At 46.8% G+C, this 18149-nt stretch overlaps 1 protein-coding gene across 1 annotated transcript; it reads left to right on the top strand.

Moving 5' to 3' along the window:
- Positions 1 to 8262: 8262 nt before the first annotated feature.
- LOC123429337 (L-lactate dehydrogenase B) lies at positions 8263 to 9723 on the top strand. Its single transcript, XM_045113386.1, has 2 exons — positions 8263 to 9025; positions 9122 to 9723. The coding sequence occupies exons 1-2, from the start codon at positions 8399 to 8401 to the stop codon at positions 9566 to 9568; spliced, it is 1074 nt and encodes a 357-aa protein (XP_044969321.1). The 5' UTR covers positions 8263 to 8398; the 3' UTR covers positions 9569 to 9723.
- The last annotated feature ends 8426 nt before the right edge of the window (positions 9724 to 18149 follow it).

Genomic DNA, 18149 nt, shown 5'->3' with positions numbered 1-18149 from the left:
CAGTGGTTTGCTAGGTCGAACAGGTTGAAGGTTATCATGGCATTGTTGAGAGGCTGGTATTTAACATGTGGTAGGCAACGAGACATAATCGATAGAAGCGATAAATCTAGCATGGCAATGATAGTAATGGTATCTGGGGAAATAATCATCTTGCCTGAGATCCCGCTTGGAAGAAGAATGCCTCCGTGAAGCAGACGAACCGATGTAGTCGAACGGGTCCTCACAATCCGGCACGATGCGGAACTCTATCGAGACGAAGCAAACCGGAAACACAAATCAACACACGGAATTCACCACACGATGCACAAGACAAAAGATGCATGAGCAGCTGAATACATGCAAGTCACGGCATGACAATTCACACAACCAAACACTACACATTAAGTGAAGTTCAATATGCAACGAGTTGCATATTGACGAAACTCCACATATGAATTATTTAGTACACTTCCGGTTATTTACACGGCAATATTAATGTTGTCAAACATGCAAGAAGTGAAGCGGAAATTAAACTACCTATCTAGACATTTTAAATGAGGTCGTAAATGACATATAGCATCTCCGAGACGACCTCACATGTTAATTTACAATTCTGTCCAGATCTGAACTAATGCATTTAATTAGTTGTTAAACAGAAAAACAAATAGGTTCACGTGATTCTACGTGTCAAGGCAAGCAATCTACACATAAAGAACATCTCCAACGGAGCTACGGATCAAAAGTTACAAGCACCGCAAGATATGATGGCATGAATGTAAAATGTGTGCAACGACGGGTACGAGCACTTCAAAACATACAACCAGCAAGATAAAATGAAACTACACGAGATTCTAAGCAAGTTTCATTTAGGACACGTTCAAATCGGAGCTACGGTTCAACAACTACGAGCAAAACAAGAACTGACTACAATCTGCCAAAATCAGCCACATAGCACTTTCTACGCCCTACAACTACGGGTACACAACTCCGATAAACTCAAGCAAGGCATGGCACGAAAGAGGGAAAGACGCTCTACTACAAACAACTAACAACCACTAGCATGGCAGCAAGGAGCACTAGGACAAGAAGACACAAAACGGCATCTCACACACTATTTCAGACTTAGTGAAAATTACACCTCATGAAAGTGCAGTTTTCGATCTGAAGCAATATTGACAGCAGCAAAACCTATAGCTACAGGACTCCAAATGGCATGATAATTTACAGCATGCTAGAGAATCACAAGGGGTACAACTAACTCCATTGGACCAACCTCAAAAGAGCTACAGATCACAAGATGCAAGCAAGACAAGACAGCAACAAAATATAACAGATTCCAGACTTAGAAATATTTCAGCTCCTCTAAAACAACACTATTTCTAGCAACTTGAGGGCAATCAAAACACACCTAAACATGCATTTCTATTGCAACTAAAAATACCAGGGGCTAGACAAAACATCAAAGAACAACTCCCTAGTTGACAACTAATTCAAACGAGGCACGGAATAAATCCTACGAATTAAACAAAAGGGCAACATAGCAAAATATCTCGCGAACTAACTCGCTCTAATGCTAAAACTGATTGCACAGAAAAATTCCATGGATTTTTCTACCCCGGAAACATATAAAATATGTGGGGTTGCACAACAAATTAATACCACACGAAAATGCGAGAAAATAACCTATACACGGGAAAATAAACTACCGACAATTTCCTACACGCAAAAATACAAATGACCGCTCTAAAATACATGAAAAAATGGTCCCTAAAACATGGACATTTTATCTAAGGTATACGGGTAATCTGGGCACTATTCTAAGGGGACAGCACTATTCTAAGGGGACAACACGTTACTCTAGGCAAACAGTGGGTCAAACCTCATCAAACATTTATGCAAGTTGCGAAAACGGATACTACGTGAAATTCTACACCAAATACATATATAATTCAACGCGATCCGACTTACGGATTAAAAACTACAAATGTTTTAATATACGATATCTCTGGAATTTTAATTATATCGCAAAAAAAAAAAGGCTAACGGGCCGAATCTACACATGGCATTGAGCGCAAGATAAATAAAAGGCGTTCGGGGCGAGGGGAAAAGGAGCTTCTCACCTCGGGCCTGCCTCGAGATGGGTCGGCTTGGAGGGAGCTGGAGGCCGAGGGACAACTGGGCCCGGGGAGGCCCTGGTGGAGGAGCCGACCTGGGCTGGGAGGAGCTGGACCGAGGCCGGCCTGGAGGAGGGGCCGCGGGAGCCGGGGCCTGCTCGGGGCCCAGCCGAGCGGGGCTGGCTCGGTCGAGGCAGGCGAGCTCACCCGTGCTCCTCACGCAGCCATGGCGGCGCAGCCAGGACACGACTGTGGCTCCGGATTCCGACGAGGGACCTGCCGGGCCAAGGCCGCCGCCGGCGGATCCGGCCTCGAGGCCGCCGGATCTGGACGTGGGGCTGGCGCAGCGAAGGGATACGCGACAGGAACGGCACGGCGGCGCTGGGGCAGGGGATAGCACGGGGTGGCCGGAGTTGGCGAGCACTGCGGGCAGGGAGAGGCGGCGGCGAGGTGCAAGGCGGCAGCGGCGGGGGCGCACCGGCCGACGAAGTGCTGGGGCGCGGGAGGGGCGCGCGGTGGAGCTCGGCAACGGGAGCAGGGAGCTCGGGGCGGCGGCTGAGGTTCGGGCCCAGATGGGTTTCGGGCGGGCCTGACTCGAGCTCGGGCGGGCCCGGCGGCCGGTGGGAGAGAGAGAGCGCTGGGGTGGCGGCTAGGGTTAGGTGGGGGTTGCACGAAAAACGAGGAGGAAAGAGTGGTAGGCTGTCTAAAATGCACCGGGGGGGTATTTATAGAGAAAAGAGGGGCTCGGTTAACCGGAATCGCGTTCCGGATCCAACCGTGCGGTCGGATTCGGACGATTCCGAACGCGGGTATGGGTACGCGGCCGTGTAGAGGGGATATCCGGAGACGAGAGGGAGAATGGGCGGCACGACACGAATTTAAAAACATCGACATACGTCCGACGAATAACCGGAGACGGTGCCGCTATGGTCAACCGTTCGGGTACCAGACGGACTCCGATCGCGACGAAATTCGACAGGCGGTCTAACTATAAATGATCACGACCGCATGCCAAGTTTCACCTCGATCAGAGAAATTTTAACGCACACTTTAAAAACAAGGTTTCGACGGTGCGGCGCGTGCGTGTGCGGTCAGGCTCAGAACGGACAACGACGAGAACCGGCAACTAACAACGGATGCAAGTTTTGAAAACTGGCGGCACGGAGATGCTGATGCAATGTTGATGATGCGCATGATGCGATGATGATGCGACAACAGAAAATAGACACACGACGAAAACGGAAAGAAAAGGGGAATCTTCTGGAACGTCGGTATCGGGCTGTCACAGGATGGTACATTTATTGCATCGGAAATTAAAAATTGATAGAGAAAAAAACGCGTGGCAAAGTTCTACAAAGGTAGAAGTCTAAAATAAACCTCAAACTTATAGACAAAAACTAAATTGAACCCTAAATTTTCAACTTCTGAAATCAGCACACGAATTTTTTGATCCCGGTCTATTCTAAAACTTGAGGGCGTTTCCAAACACAGATTGTCGACGTCGCAGCTTGAATCCCGGAATAGTTGAGTGTGGACGTGATTGAGCCGGCCAAACAGTAACGAAGCGAGACTTTTTTTTCAATTCTTTTTTTTTGTCGTATGCAAAGTAAAAATACATGAAGTACGTAATAATACACACGAAATAAACAAACTGTAGAGTCAAGCTTATGACCTTGTGCTCCTCAACTCCTCACGCATGCCGCTAGAATAAATGGCTGTTAGTGATTTCTTGATAGGGCTGAATTATTTAAACACACACTGGAAAATAGAGATTAGGAAAAAAATAAGGACAAACTAATATGGAAAATATATAAAAAATTATGAAAACAAACAAAATTTCAAAAACAAAATAAATGTGGAAAAATCAAACACCGTTTGAAACATAAAATTTTTCTGACCAAATGGAAACATATTTTGAAACCTGAATAAAATTTTAAAGTGCAAACACTTTTTGATAATTTCATAACGGGACTACTTTTGAAACCTAAAAAAATATGTGAGAAAAATTCTGAATTATTATTTGAAAAAATATTCACTTCTTGAAAACAGAAACAATTTTATAAAAGTAAACACTTTTTGAAACACAAACATTTAAAATAAAATGGAACAAAATTTAAACACTGAACAAAATTTTAATGTCCTCTTTTGTTTTTCTAAATGGGAAAAACTTTTTAAACAATTTAAAAAGAATTTGTATAGTTTTGTATAATGTTTATTGTCATTTAGAAAATGGTAAATGTGCATTTGGCAAAATGTTATGGTGTATTCAAAAAATGTTGAGAACATGTATTTTATAAAATATACATAATGTAAGTGTTTCATAAAAAATGTTCCATGTGTGTATTAATGTACTTTGTTAACTGCGAAAAATTTAGGCAAGAGTAAAAAAGAAAATCAGTTAAAACCCAAGAATAAACAAAAAGAAGAAGAAACAAACAATACAAAAAATCAAGAAAGAAACAATAGAAAACTAAAAGTGTAACAAAGAACGGAAAAACCCATAGAAAACTAGCGAACAAAGAAAAAATTAAAAGAAAACAAATGAAAATAAAGAAAACCCAAAGGAAAAAAAAACAATAGAAACCATAGCATACTGGGCGTGCGTGCAACCGGTCCAATGGTCCGGCCCGACTTGACTTGCTACATGAGCGAATACCATCGGAAAAATAGATCGGGGTGGTAGAGTTTGTTGTGCTTATTTTATGGACTGAAAATTCAGGGTTCGATTCAGCTTTCTTCCAAGAGTTGACGGTATGTTTCGGACATTTTACTTCTAGAAAGGCTGACCAATGAAAAAGTGAAAAGTCAAAACTCAAAAGTAGCAGGCATGGCGGAAGAAGGCAGGAAGGAACGGAGCACGCACCGTTTTGAGCAGTGGCCACCGGTTGGGTTGTGTTTTTTTTGTTGTTTTTTGTTTTTTTGTAGGATTGTGTTGTTCTTTCTTTCTCCCCACATCGATCTGGGCGTCTTCCCCAAGAAACAATTTAGCCGTCGATCGATTGCCAAACCATGCGTTGATTAATTCCATGCCGGAGCCCGCGTTAATCGCGTCCACCGTTTCCCGCCAAACTAGTGATGCTTTTGTCGCTCCGAACGCACATCGAGTGCAGATCTCCAGTGAGTGGGAGATCGATCGGCCGGTATGGTATGATAAAAAAGCATAGTAGCACGATCGATTTCCTCTTAAGCTACGACAAACGACATACCGTTGCCGGCGTCTTGTTCTCCGCCTACCAAGCAACACGTTTATGGCTCTCCATCTTAACTATCACTCACACATTTCTAGATTGGATTTTGGAAAAATCACGCGTTTGAATTTGATTGGAAGATTACAATTATTTTTAAGGGCAGATGCACGGTTCTTCGTTCGCAAAAAAGATGTACAATTCTTCCACCCGAACAAAAAACATGTGCAATAATAGTCAAGATTTTGATGACCGAAACGGCAAAATTCTAAGGGCGTCTATAATCGTAGCCCATGTATTGCCCCTGAATCTCCGGCGGGTGGCCTACCTGGTCACCTTTTGCCACTAAAGCTGACCGCAGAAACCGCTTCTATACATGCGGGCTGGCTGTCCGGCACCCCCTTACCCAGCTCATATTTAGGACGGATATGGGGAAGCCCAAAAGTGTCTGTCACATCGTTCGGTCCATGCCTATCCATCCGACATTACAAATATCCTATCCTAAACAAAACCCTAGTCAAAGTCCACCCTCCCAACTGCTCCGCTTCATTTCCATTGTTTATCTTCCATGTCCCCTTTTCATAACTCCTCTCATGTGAGTTGCACCTCCAGGCCATCGACCGCGTTGGCCAGTCACGCCTCGACCCTGCTGCAGTTCCATCGCCGGACGCGCCATTGTCGTCCCCCTCCGTCCCCAGCTCCTCCCAGGCAGCACTGAGTGCTCGTACCCAACATATGAGGATGCCGGAATTTGAGGCCAAAGTTGCACGCCATGAGAGGCAACGGGTCCCATAGAGAGTGAAGGATGTTGGTTACTCCCGCACACGTGCGAGGTCCACGCCAGTCGATCCAGAGGAACGGCTCCGGCGCGAGATCCTTTGTCTGTCGCTGACCACAATGGAGATGGACACAAAGCACCTCCACTGCAAGAACGTGAAGGTGCCCCGACTTGGCACCGAAGAGTTTGAGGACCTCTAGATGTAGAAGGAGACTACCAAGACGAAGGGGACACGACACGGGAAGGAGCATGCTCGTGCCGTCCAATTCTCATCGGCATCATCTCATCATCGCTGGACAACAGCATGACAAGCAATCATGAGGACGGCGGCATACCTTCTGTTATGGACGCCTACACGAAGGACTACTACCGTCGCTCAAGTGACCGCAAGAGGAAGGGCCTTGTGAGGAAATGGTGATGTCCGCCGTCAATCTCCGCTATCGAATGTATTTTGTATCTTGTTTAATATGTTCGGTGATGAACTTGCTCCTCTGGGTCTGATTGTAAAAATACTTTCTTTAGTCACATTCCAGTTATGCCATATATGCATGTTGATCTATGTTGCTATATTGTCTGTTTCAAAAAAAAGTTGCTATATTGATCTACATAGTGGATTGTATGGATACAAGAGGTGGACATTTGAGGAGCACACTATAGGCGAGGAGAAAAAGTGGGTGATCGGTATCCACGGTCGCAAACGGACGCGTCCGCAGACGTCCACCACCTCATCGTCGATGGAGCCAGGTTGTAGGGAGACGGCGACATGGGGAGACAGCTATCCGCACCAGTTGCTACTGCTCTACTTCTGATCGATGCCACAACAAAGAGAACACATCAACATGTCGTGTGGATTTTGTTCGGCCGCCCTGGACCAAGCCCTGATGGCGGTCGCGCCCTACCCTGTTCCCCGTGACGATTGTTGCTGAGTCGCACCAATAGAACCACTCGCTTGCGCCTTGTAGGTGTTCCACGAAATGCCAAACACCACTCAGGGCTTATTCGGTTTATCCCCACCACAACTCCACAAGGGGATTAGGAAGGATTGAAGGGGTTTGAGGTGGGTGTTGGCTTGCTGGAGATTTAATCACTTTCAATCCCCTTGCAAGCCCTTGGAATCTTATGGAACCGAACAAGCCCTCAGGGAGGAAGAAGAGGTGTTGATCGGGTCGTTTAAGGCCAATCTCATCCAACCGTTTCTCCATGCCACGTCAGGTTAACAGCCTGATTTCATGTCAAATTGTGTTCAACCGATTTTTATAGTGTTTTCGTAAAAAAAAAACTCAGAACTGGTAAAAAAAAATGCGAACTGTTAGTAAAATGGTATTTTTTTATACTTTGTGCATTGTTGTGATTTTTTTTGCAAGCTACTCAAACCAAATCTAGAAATGTTGACCAATGAAAAGGTAAGCTGAAAACTGTTGCCGGAGTGCTGGAACGCAAGAGAAGCAACCAATACGAGTGCTCGGTACGACAATGGTGTGCTGATGGACCGTACGGTGCCGTGCGTTTGGATGACTTTGTGGTGGCCGGTGGGTTCTTTCTTTCTTCCCCAAGTACTGCCGGCCACATGGAGACGTAACCAAGAAACGGTGTAACCGTCCATCGATCAACTAAAGCAAAGAGGTACGTGGACGTCGACCGATGGGTTAAGCGATGAACGAAACCATGCACGGACCCCATGCATGCATATACCGGAGGCTGCGTCAACCACGTCCACGGTTTCCCGCCAAACTACTGAAGCCTTTCTCATCAAGTAAATTTACTTTCAATTTTCAAAGATGGACGTACGTACGTACGCAATTTTCAACCACGTCATCAGTGCATTGTTCAACTTGACGACTATCGATACGATCTAAGGCAAAGCATGATCGATTTCCTCGTAAACCAAAGATTTACACTTTGTATTGTTGAACTTGACGACTATCGGTGGCCCTCGTCTCCGGCGAGGTAAATGTCATATAGAGTAGACTTTCTCCTATAAATTGTTCTGAATCCTTTCCTATTTTTCAAAGTTAGTTTTGTCTCCAAGACAACACAACAGACTACTAGCATAAAAGGAATGTTTTTCTCTTTTCTTGGTCGAAAAGTGATCAGATTAGTCCAAAACCATGACCATGGCCGTTGAAGCGGTAACCGGAGAGCGGTTTCGTCTCCCTTTATAAACTGGAGCTGCTCGGCTTCCTCCCCATCCCCATTCCCATCCCATCCCCATCCCCATCCCCACCAGGAAGGCAAAGGCAAGAACACGATCGAGTTCATCATCCAATCCCAGTTCTAAATCTCTTCTTTGATTCCGATCGATCGACCTGCATTATACTAGTTCCTTCCCATTCCCACGGAAGATGCACAAGACCTCGTCGCTGTCGGAGCTGGGCTTCGACGCCGGGGACGCCTCGTCGGGCTTCTTCCGCGCGGTGGCGGACGGCTGCCCGATCACTCACACCTCCTCCTCCGCCCCGCACCGCCGCCTCACCAAGGTGTCAGTCATCGGCGCCGGCAACGTGGGCATGGCCATCGCGCAGACCATCCTCACGCAGAACCTGGCGGACGAGATCGCGCTGGTGGACGCCCTCCCCGACAAGTTCCGCGGCGAGGCGCTCGACCTGCAGCACGCCGCCGCGTTCCTCCCGCGCGTCCGCATCGTCTCCGGCACCGACGCCGCCGTCACGAAAAACTCGGACCTCGTCGTCGTCACGGCCGGCGCCAGGCAGATCCCCGGGGAGACCAGGCTCAACCTGCTGCAGAGGAACGTGGCGCTGTACCGCAAGATCGTGCCGCCCGTGGCCGAGCACTCCCCGGACGCGCTGCTGCTTGTCGTGTCCAACCCCGTGGACGTCCTCACCTACGTCGCGTGGAAGCTGTCGGGGTTCCCGGCCAGCCGCGTCATCGGCTCCGGCACCAACCTCGACTCCTCCAGGTTCAGGTTCCTCGTCGCCGAGCACCTCGACGTGAGCGCGCAGGACGTGCAGGTATGTAATTAACCAGCTGCATGCTACACTGGATCTGGATGGACGGCATGCTATGTTTCAGAAAAGTAACCAGCTATATACCGAATTGGGTTGCAGGCGTACATGGTGGGTGAGCACGGTGACAGCTCGGTGGCGATATGGTCGAGCATCAGCGTGGGCGGCATGCCGGCGCTCAAGTCGCTGCGGGACAGCCACCGGAGCTTCGACGAGGCGGCGCTGGAGGGCATCCGGCGCGCCGTGGTGGGGGGCGCCTACGAGGTGATCGGCCTCAAGGGGTACACCTCCTGGGCCATCGGCTACTCCGTGGCCAGCCTCGCGACGTCCCTGCTCCGCGACCAGCGCCGCGTGCACCCGGTGTCCGTGCTCGCCGCGGGCTTCCACGGCATCTCCGACGGCCACGAGGTGTTCCTCAGCCTGCCCGCCCGGCTCGGCCGCGCCGGCGTCCTCGGCGTCGCCGAGATGGACCTCACCGAGGCCGAGGCCGCGCAGCTCCGCCGGTCCGCCAAGACGCTCTGGGAGAACTGCCAGCTCCTTGGCCTCTGAGGATCTATTCTCTACTGCTAGTATATATGTTGTGCTATTAATATAACGCTGCCACACGAATGCTTGTGTAATTTTGGGCTGATTTCTTAGAGCTGGAGTACGGGTATTAGTTTCGTGAAATAAAATGAGATTTTGTGCCAACATTTGCTAGTGAATTTATTCGAATGATCTTGGATGGTGTAGAACAAGGATATAAAATTCATACCCAACAGCTTCTGCGCGAGGTTCTGCCTAGTTTCTGTCGACCGGCTGTCAAATTTATTTATCTACTAGTACTAGTACATATGCCCTTGCGTTGCACCGGAAAGAATGAATTTTCGCATGATAATTTACTAGGACATGTGCCCGTGCGTTGCAACGGGAAGATGAATAGCCATGAACCTAGTGAGCAAATGTACCACCAATCGAGTCCCAGTTACTTGACACGAGATATCGAAATTCTGTTAGTGCATACATTTAGCAAAGCAATTAAAGCAAAGTGTAACATTCCAAAAGCTAATAAAATGATTTTCTTTTTTATACCAAGGGAAAGTTCATAAAATCTGGCAATCAAGCAAAAATAAGACGTTACGCTATAGGTTATCAACAAATAAAGCATTATAACTCTTAAAAAGATTTAATTCAATGTTGAAGATTAACTGAAAATGAATAGATAAATTCAAGTATCACACTTCTAGAGGACTAATTTACCTATCATGAAGTTGCAGTGACCAGATAATTTGGCCCCATTAGGAAAAAGCATTACAAATGATATATTTTGATGCATTTGCGATGGGTGGCACTTCGAGCGGTAGGGAGACTTATGCGAATCTAAGCTATCTGAACAACAAATAAAGTAGGCATGTTACTAACTCACAAATGTTTTGCTTGAGCTCACATATTTACTCTGGATCTGCAAACATCATTAAGCAACAAAAAAGTTGCGAATCTCTGCAGAACAAAAACAAATGACTAACCAAAGGTAAATGATATGTCGCAGGTCTGTAGCTTACCCAAACCAAGGAGTAGGCTCGCAAACATCTGCAGGTAAGGCTTAGGAGAAGTATTCAATCAACATCAAGTAACCACCAAAGGAGCACACATCCATAAATCATGAGATGGTCAGACGAGCTTATGGGGCCAAAGAGCAGCACGGCCTCGTCCATCTCATCCTTAATGGATCTAAATTGCCGAAAAATCCGATAGATAAAAGAGCAACACGACCTGCTGTTGTTTGTTTATCACGACCGGATCCCATCCGCAAATAATTCAGATAGAGGAAAGGAGCATCACGGTCTGTTGTTATTTGTTCATCACAACTGGATCTCATCTGCATCCACACGACTGGTCACCGAACACCTGCCTCCGCTCCTGTGCACTGCAGCCATGACGAGCCGCCACCGATCGCCTCCTCCGGCCTTCCAACAAGGCCAGCGCCTCCATCGGCCGCCTCGAAGTGTCCATAACCCGCCCTCACCTAATCCTTCGCCCGTCGGACTTGGCGGACTAGTGATCGCAGTCGAAAGCAGAAGCAGCTCACCTAAGGTCGTGTCCCCAACCACCTCCCCCTCGTAGGTGAGTAGCAGAGTCTCTGCCGCCGCTCCCTTTCTCGTCTGTCTCCCATCTCACTTTAAGTCTCACCCCATCTCACTTTAAATCTCACCCCGCCATGTTCCCTTGCAGGAGCTCACCAAGCAACCATGCCACCCCGAACTCTCGTTCCGATGCCCACCGAGCAACCATGGCGCCACCCTGAACTCTGGTTCCGACGCCCCAACCTCGTTGGCCTTCCGTGGCAGGAGGTTTGGCGGGGCGGGGCAGGAGTCGTTGGCCTTCCGCGAGCCTCTCTAACCCTTCTCCACCATACCCGCACCCAACACCCATTATTGTTGTCCATGGCCTTTTGCTGTTTATAAAGCGGATCGTTGTACATATATCATCAGTGTCAGCCGTTGTAAATAACCTACAGAAGAAGTTTGTTTTGAAGACCTAAGATTTTAGGCAATATATCCATCACTGCAACACATCAAGACTTGTGAATAACCATCAACAGAGTACATTATTGCAATAATGTTCCTCTATATAGAGGGGGTGAATTGACAATTAAGTCGACAGCATAGCAATCACTACAGAGGTCCCTGGTGTTCCCGGATTACAAGAATTCTTAGATCACAAATGATTGCTAATGGCTCGATAAAATAACATGTAAGCAGCTAGTACGGTAAAACTATGTTTCACTTCACTGGTTAAACTTTACTTGACAATATCACGTTGCAATTATGAAATACAGAGTACTTCCTATAGCTTTGAAGCTGCACTTACTGATCTAATTTTGCTTTCATAAACTGATTTTTTTGGCAATTTAGTGCTTGTCTCACAAGGAAGGAACAAAATTCTAAATCAAACATGTACTATTTCCTGTCGGAATATCTTAGTCAATTTAGTACTTAAACTATGCACTTTTTTTAAGTGGTCACTCAAAATATATGATCCAAAGAACAGATAATATAGCCATTTTCAGATATAGTTCACTCTTAATCACTGTTTCTACCACCGCGAAATAATAGCCCGAAAATTTGGCATGCACAACTATTTCTGATGATTAACTGCTACAGTAGTTTACATAAATGTGCGGAATCGCAGGCTGTGAAAGAGCTATAGTGAATAACTTCACCTTGGCATAGTAAGCGGTGATCCGCGCACCCTCTGGGATTCATGACAATGGGGAAGTAGCCATTCTTGAGAGTGTCAAGCACGGACATCTCGATGCCCCTGTCCATGCTCCCCTCGGGGGTGCCGGGCACGACGATGTTGGGGAACGTCGCATGGAAAACAAAAATTTTCCTACGCGCACGAAGACCTATCATGGTGATGTCCATCTACGAGAGGGGATGAGTGATCTACGTACCCTTGTAGATCGCACAGCAGAAGCGTTAGAGAACGCGGTTGATGTAGTGGAACGTCCTCACGTCCCTCGATCCGCCCCGCGAACAATTCCACGATCAGTCCCACGATCTAGTACCGAACGGACGGCACCTCCGCGTTCAGCACACGTACAGCTCGATGATGATCTCGGCCTTCTTGATCCAGCAAGAGAGACGGAGAGGTAGAAGAGTTCTCCGGCAGCGTGACGGCGCTCCGGAGGTTGGTGATGATCTTGTCTCAGCAGGGCTCCGCCCGAGCTCCGCAGAAACACGATCTAGAGGAAAAACTATGGAGGTATGTGGTCGGGCAGCCGTGAGAAAGTCGTCTCAAATCTGCCCTAAAAGCCCCATATATATAGGAGGAGGGAGGGGGACCTTGCCTTGGGGTCCAAGGGATCCCCAAGGGGTCGGCCGAGCCAGGGGGGAGGACTCTCCCCCCCCAAACCGAGTCCTACTTGGTTTGGTGGGAGGGAGTCCTTCCCCCTTCCCACTTCTTCCTTTTTTTTCCTTTCCTTTGATTTTTTCTCTCTTGGCGCATAGGGGATTGGTGGGCTGTCCCACCAGCCCACTAAGGGCTGGTGTGAACCCCCCAAATGCCTATGGGCTTCCCCGGAGTGGGTTGCCCCCCTCCGGTGAACTCCCGGAACCCATTCGTCATTCCCGGTACATTCCCGGTAACTCCGAAAACCTTCCGGTAATCAAATGAGGTCATCCTATATATCAATCTTCGTTTCCGGACTATTCCGGAAACCCTCGTGATGTCCGTGATCTCATCCGGGACTCCGAACAACATTCGGTAACCAACCATATAACTCAAATACGCATAAAACAACGTCGAACCTTAAGTGTGCAGACCCTGCGGGTTCGAGAACTATGTAGACATGACCCGAGAGACTCCTCGGTCAATATCCAACAGCGGGACCTGGATGCCCATATTGGATCCTACATATTCTACGAAGATCTTATCGTTTGAACCTCAGTGCCAAGGATTCGTATAATCCCGTATGTCATTCCCTTTGTCCTTCGGTATGTTACTTGCCCGAGATTCGATCGTCAGTATCCGTATACCTATTTCAACCTCGTTTACCGGCAAGTCTCTTTACTCGTTCCGTAATACAAGATCCCGCAACTTACACTAAGTTACATTGCTTGCAAGGCTTATGTGTGATGTTGTATTACCGAGTGGGCCCCGAGATACCTCTCCGTCACACGGAGTGACAAATCCCAGTCTTGATCCATACTAACTCAACTAATACCTTCGGAGATACCTGTAGAGCATCTTTATAGTCACCCAGTTACGTTGCGACGTTTGATACACACAAAGCATTCCTCCGGTGTCAGTGAGTTATATGATCTCATGGTCATAGGAATAAATACTTGACACGCAGAAAACAGTAGCAACAAAATGACACGATCAACATGCTACGTCTATTAGTTTGGGTCTAGTCCATCACGTGATTCTCCCAATGACGTGATCCAGTTATCAAGCAACAACACCTTGTTCATAATCAGAAGACACTGACTATCATCGATCAACTGGCTAGCCAACTAGAGGCATGCTAGGGACGGTGTTTCGTCTATGTATCCACACATGTAAATGAGTCTTCATTCAATACAATTATAGCATGGATAATAAACTATTATCTTGATACAGGAATTATAATAATAACTATACATTTATTATTGCCTCTAGGGCATAATTCCAACAGTCTCCCACTTGCACTAGAGTCAATAATCTAGCCCTCACATCACCATGTGAATTACATTGTAATAAATCTAACACCCATACAGTTCTGGTGTCGATCATGTTTTGGCCGTGGAAGAGGTTTAGTCAGCGGGTCTGCTACATTCAGATTCGTGTGCACTTTGCATATATTTACGTCCTCCTCCTCGACGTAGTCGCGGATGAGGTTGAAGCGTCGTTTGATGTGTCTGGTCTTCTTGTGAAACCTTGGTTCCTTTGCTAAGGCAATGGCACCAGTGTTGTCACAGAACAAGGTTATTGGATCCAGTGCACTTGGCACCACTCCAAGATCCGTCATGAACTGCTTCATCCAGACACCCTCCTTAGCCGCCTCCGAGGCAGCCATGTACTCCGCTTCACATGTAGAATCTGCTACGACGCTTTGCTTGGAACTGCACCAGCTTACTGCACCCCCATTAAGAATAAATACGTATCCGGTTTGCGACTTAGAGTCGTCCGGATCTGTGTCAAAGCTTGCATCGACGTAACCTTTTACGGCGAGCTCTTCGTCACCTCCATACACGAGAAACATCTCCTTAGTCCTTTTCAGGTACTTCAGGATATTCTTGACCGCCGTCCAGTGATCCACTCCTGGATTACTCTTGAACCTACCTGCCATACTTATGGCCAGGCTAACATCCGGTCTAGTGCACAGCATTGCATACATGATAGAGCCTATGGCTGAAGCATAGGGGACGGAGCGCATATGCTCTCTATCTTCATCAGTTGCTGGGCACTGAGTCTTACTCAATCTCGTACCTTGTAACACTGGCAAGAACCCTTTCTTGGACTGTTCCATTTTGAACCTCTTCAAAACTTTATCAAGGTATGTGCTTTGTGAAAGTCCTATCAGGCGTTTTGATCTATCCCTATAGATCTTAATGCCTAGAATGTAAGCAGCTTCTCCTAGATCCTTCATAGAGAAACTTTTATTCAAGTAACCTTTTATGCTCTCCAAAAGCTCTACGTTGTTTCCAATCAGTAATATGTCATCCACATATAATATTAGAAACGCCACAGAGCTCCCACTCACTTTCTTGTAAATACAAGATTCTCCAACCACTTGTATAAACCCAAATGCTTTGATCACCTCATCAAAGCGTTTGTTCCAACTCCGAGATGCTTGCACCAGTCCATAAATGGATCGCTGGAGCTTGCACACCTTGTCAGCATTTTTAGGATCGACAAAACCTTCGGGTTGCATCATATACAACTCTTCCTTAAGGAAACCGTTAAGGAACGCCGTTTTGACATCCATCTGCCAGATTTCATAATCGAAAAACGCAGCTATTGCTAACATGATTCTGACGGACTTAAGCATCGCTACGGGAGAGAAAGTCTCATCGTAGTCAATTCCTGGAACTTGTGAAAAACCCTTTGCCACAAGTCGAGCTTTATAAACGGTCACATTACCGTCAGCGTCCGTCTTCTTCTTAAAGATCCATTTGTTCTGAATAGCCTTGCGGCCCTCAGGCAGTATCTCCAAAGTCCACACTTTGTTCTCATACATGGATCCTATCTCGGATTTCATGGCTTCTAACCATTTGTTGGAATTTGGGCCCACCATTGCTTCTTCATAATTTGCAGGTTCATTGTTGTCTAACAACATGATTGATAAGACGGGATTACCGTACCACTCTGGAGCAGCGCGTGATCTCGTCGACCTGCGAGGTTCAACAGAAACTTGAACTGGAGTTTCATGATCATCATCATTAACTTCCTCCTCAACCGGCATCGCAATGACAGAGGTTTCCCCTTGCCCTGCGCCACCATCCAGAGGGATGAGAGGTTCGATAACCTCGTCAAGTTCTATCTTCCTCCCACTCAATTCTCTCGAGAGAAACTCCTTCTCGAGAAAAGTTCCGTTCTTAGCAACAAACACTTTGCCCTCGGATTTGAGATAGAAGGTGTACCCAACTGTCTCTTTTGGGTAACCTATGAAGACGCATTTTTCCGCTTTGGGTTCCAGCTTTTCAGGCTGAAGCTTTTTGACATAAGCATCACATCCCCAAACTTTAAGAAACGACAACTTTGGCCTTTTGCCATACCACAGTTCGTATGGTGTCGTCTCAACGGATTTCGATGGTGCCCTATTTAAAGTGAATGCAGCTGTTTCTAATGCATAACCCCAAAACGACAACGGCAAATCAGTAAGAGACATCATAGATCGCACCATTTCTAACAAAGTACGATTATGACGTTCGGACACACCATTACACTGTGGTGTTCCAGGCGGTGTTAACTGCGAAACAATTCCACATTGTCTTAAGTGAGTACCAAACTCGAAACTCAGATATTCACCCCCACGATCAGACCGTAGGAACTTGATCTTCTTGTTACGATGATTTTCCACTTCACTCTGAAATTGCTTGAACTTTTCAAATGTTTCAGACTTGTGCTTCATCAAGTAGACATAACCATATCTACTTAAATCGTCAGTGACGGTGAGAAAATAACGATATCCGCCGCGTGCCTCCACGCTCATTGGACCACACACATCGGTATGTTTGATCTCCAACAAGTCACTTGCACGCTCCATTGTTCCGGAGAACGGAGTCTTAGTCATCTTGCCCATGAGGCATGGTTCGCACGTGTCAAGTGAATCAAAGTCAAGTGACTCCAAAAGTCCATCAGCATGGAGTTTCTTCATGCGCTTTACACCAATATGACCCAAGCGGCAGTGCCACAAAAATATGGCGCTATCATTGCTTACTCTAACTCTTTTGGTCTCAATGTTATGTATATGCGTATCTCTATCAAGATTCAATATGAACAATCCTCTCACATTCGGTGCATGACCATAGAAGATGTTACTCATAGAAATAGAACAACCATTATTCTCAGACTTAAAAGAGTAACCGTCTCGCATTAAACAAGATCCAGATATAATGTTCATGCTCAACGCAGGCACTAAATAACAATGATTTAAGTTCATCACTAATCCCGATGGTAGTTGAAGTGACACTGTGCCGACGGCGATTGCATCAACCTTGGAACCGTTTCCTACGCGCATCGTCACTTCGTTTTTCGCCAGCCTTCGTCTATTCCGCAGTTCCTGCTTCGAGTTGCAAATGTGAGCAACAGAACCGGTATCGAATACCCAGGCACTACTACGAGAGCCGGTTAAGTACACATCAATAACATGTATATCAAATATACCTGATTTTTCTTTGCCCGCCTTCTTATCTGCCAGATACTTGGGGCAATTGCGCTTCCAGTGACCCATACCCTTGCAATAAAAGCACTCTGTTTCAGGCTTAGGTCCAGCCTTGGGTTTCTTCGGCGGATTGGCAACAGGCTTGCCGCTCTTCTTCGAATTGCCCTTCTTGCCTTTGCCGTTTCTCTTGAAACTAGTGGTCTTGCTCACCATCAACACTTGATGCTCTTTACGGAGTTCAGACTCTGCGACTTTCAGCATCGCAAACAACTCGCCGGGAGACTTGTTCATCCCTTGCATGTTGTAGTTCAACACAAAGCCTTTATAGCTTGGCAGCAGTGATTGAAGGATTCTGTCAGTGATAGCTTCTTGCGGGAGTTCAATCCCCAGTTCAGCTAGACGGTTTGAGTACCCAGACATTTTGAGCACATGTTCACTGACAGACGAGTTTTCCTCCATCTTGCAAGCATAGAATTTATCGGAGGTCTCATACCTCTCGATCCGGGCGTTCTTCTGAAAGATAAACTTCAACTCCTGGAACATCTCAAATGCTCCATGACGCTCAAAGCGACGTTGAAGTCCCGGTTCTAAGCCATACAAGACTGCACATTGAACTATTGAGTAGTCCTCCTTACGTGCTAACCAAGTGTTCTTAACATCCTGATCAGCCGTAGCGGGTGGTTCATCTCCTAGCACAGCATTAAGGACATAATCCTTCTTTCCAGCTTGTAAGATTAGCTTAAGATTACGAGCCCAGTCTACAAAGTTGCTTCCATC

The sequence above is a fragment of the Hordeum vulgare genome, chromosome 2H, assembly GCF_904849725.1.
Source record: "Hordeum vulgare subsp. vulgare chromosome 2H, MorexV3_pseudomolecules_assembly, whole genome shotgun sequence".
Classification (NCBI taxonomy): domain Eukaryota; kingdom Viridiplantae; phylum Streptophyta; class Magnoliopsida; order Poales; family Poaceae; genus Hordeum; species Hordeum vulgare.
This window is presented reverse-complemented; position numbering and strand designations above follow the sequence as displayed.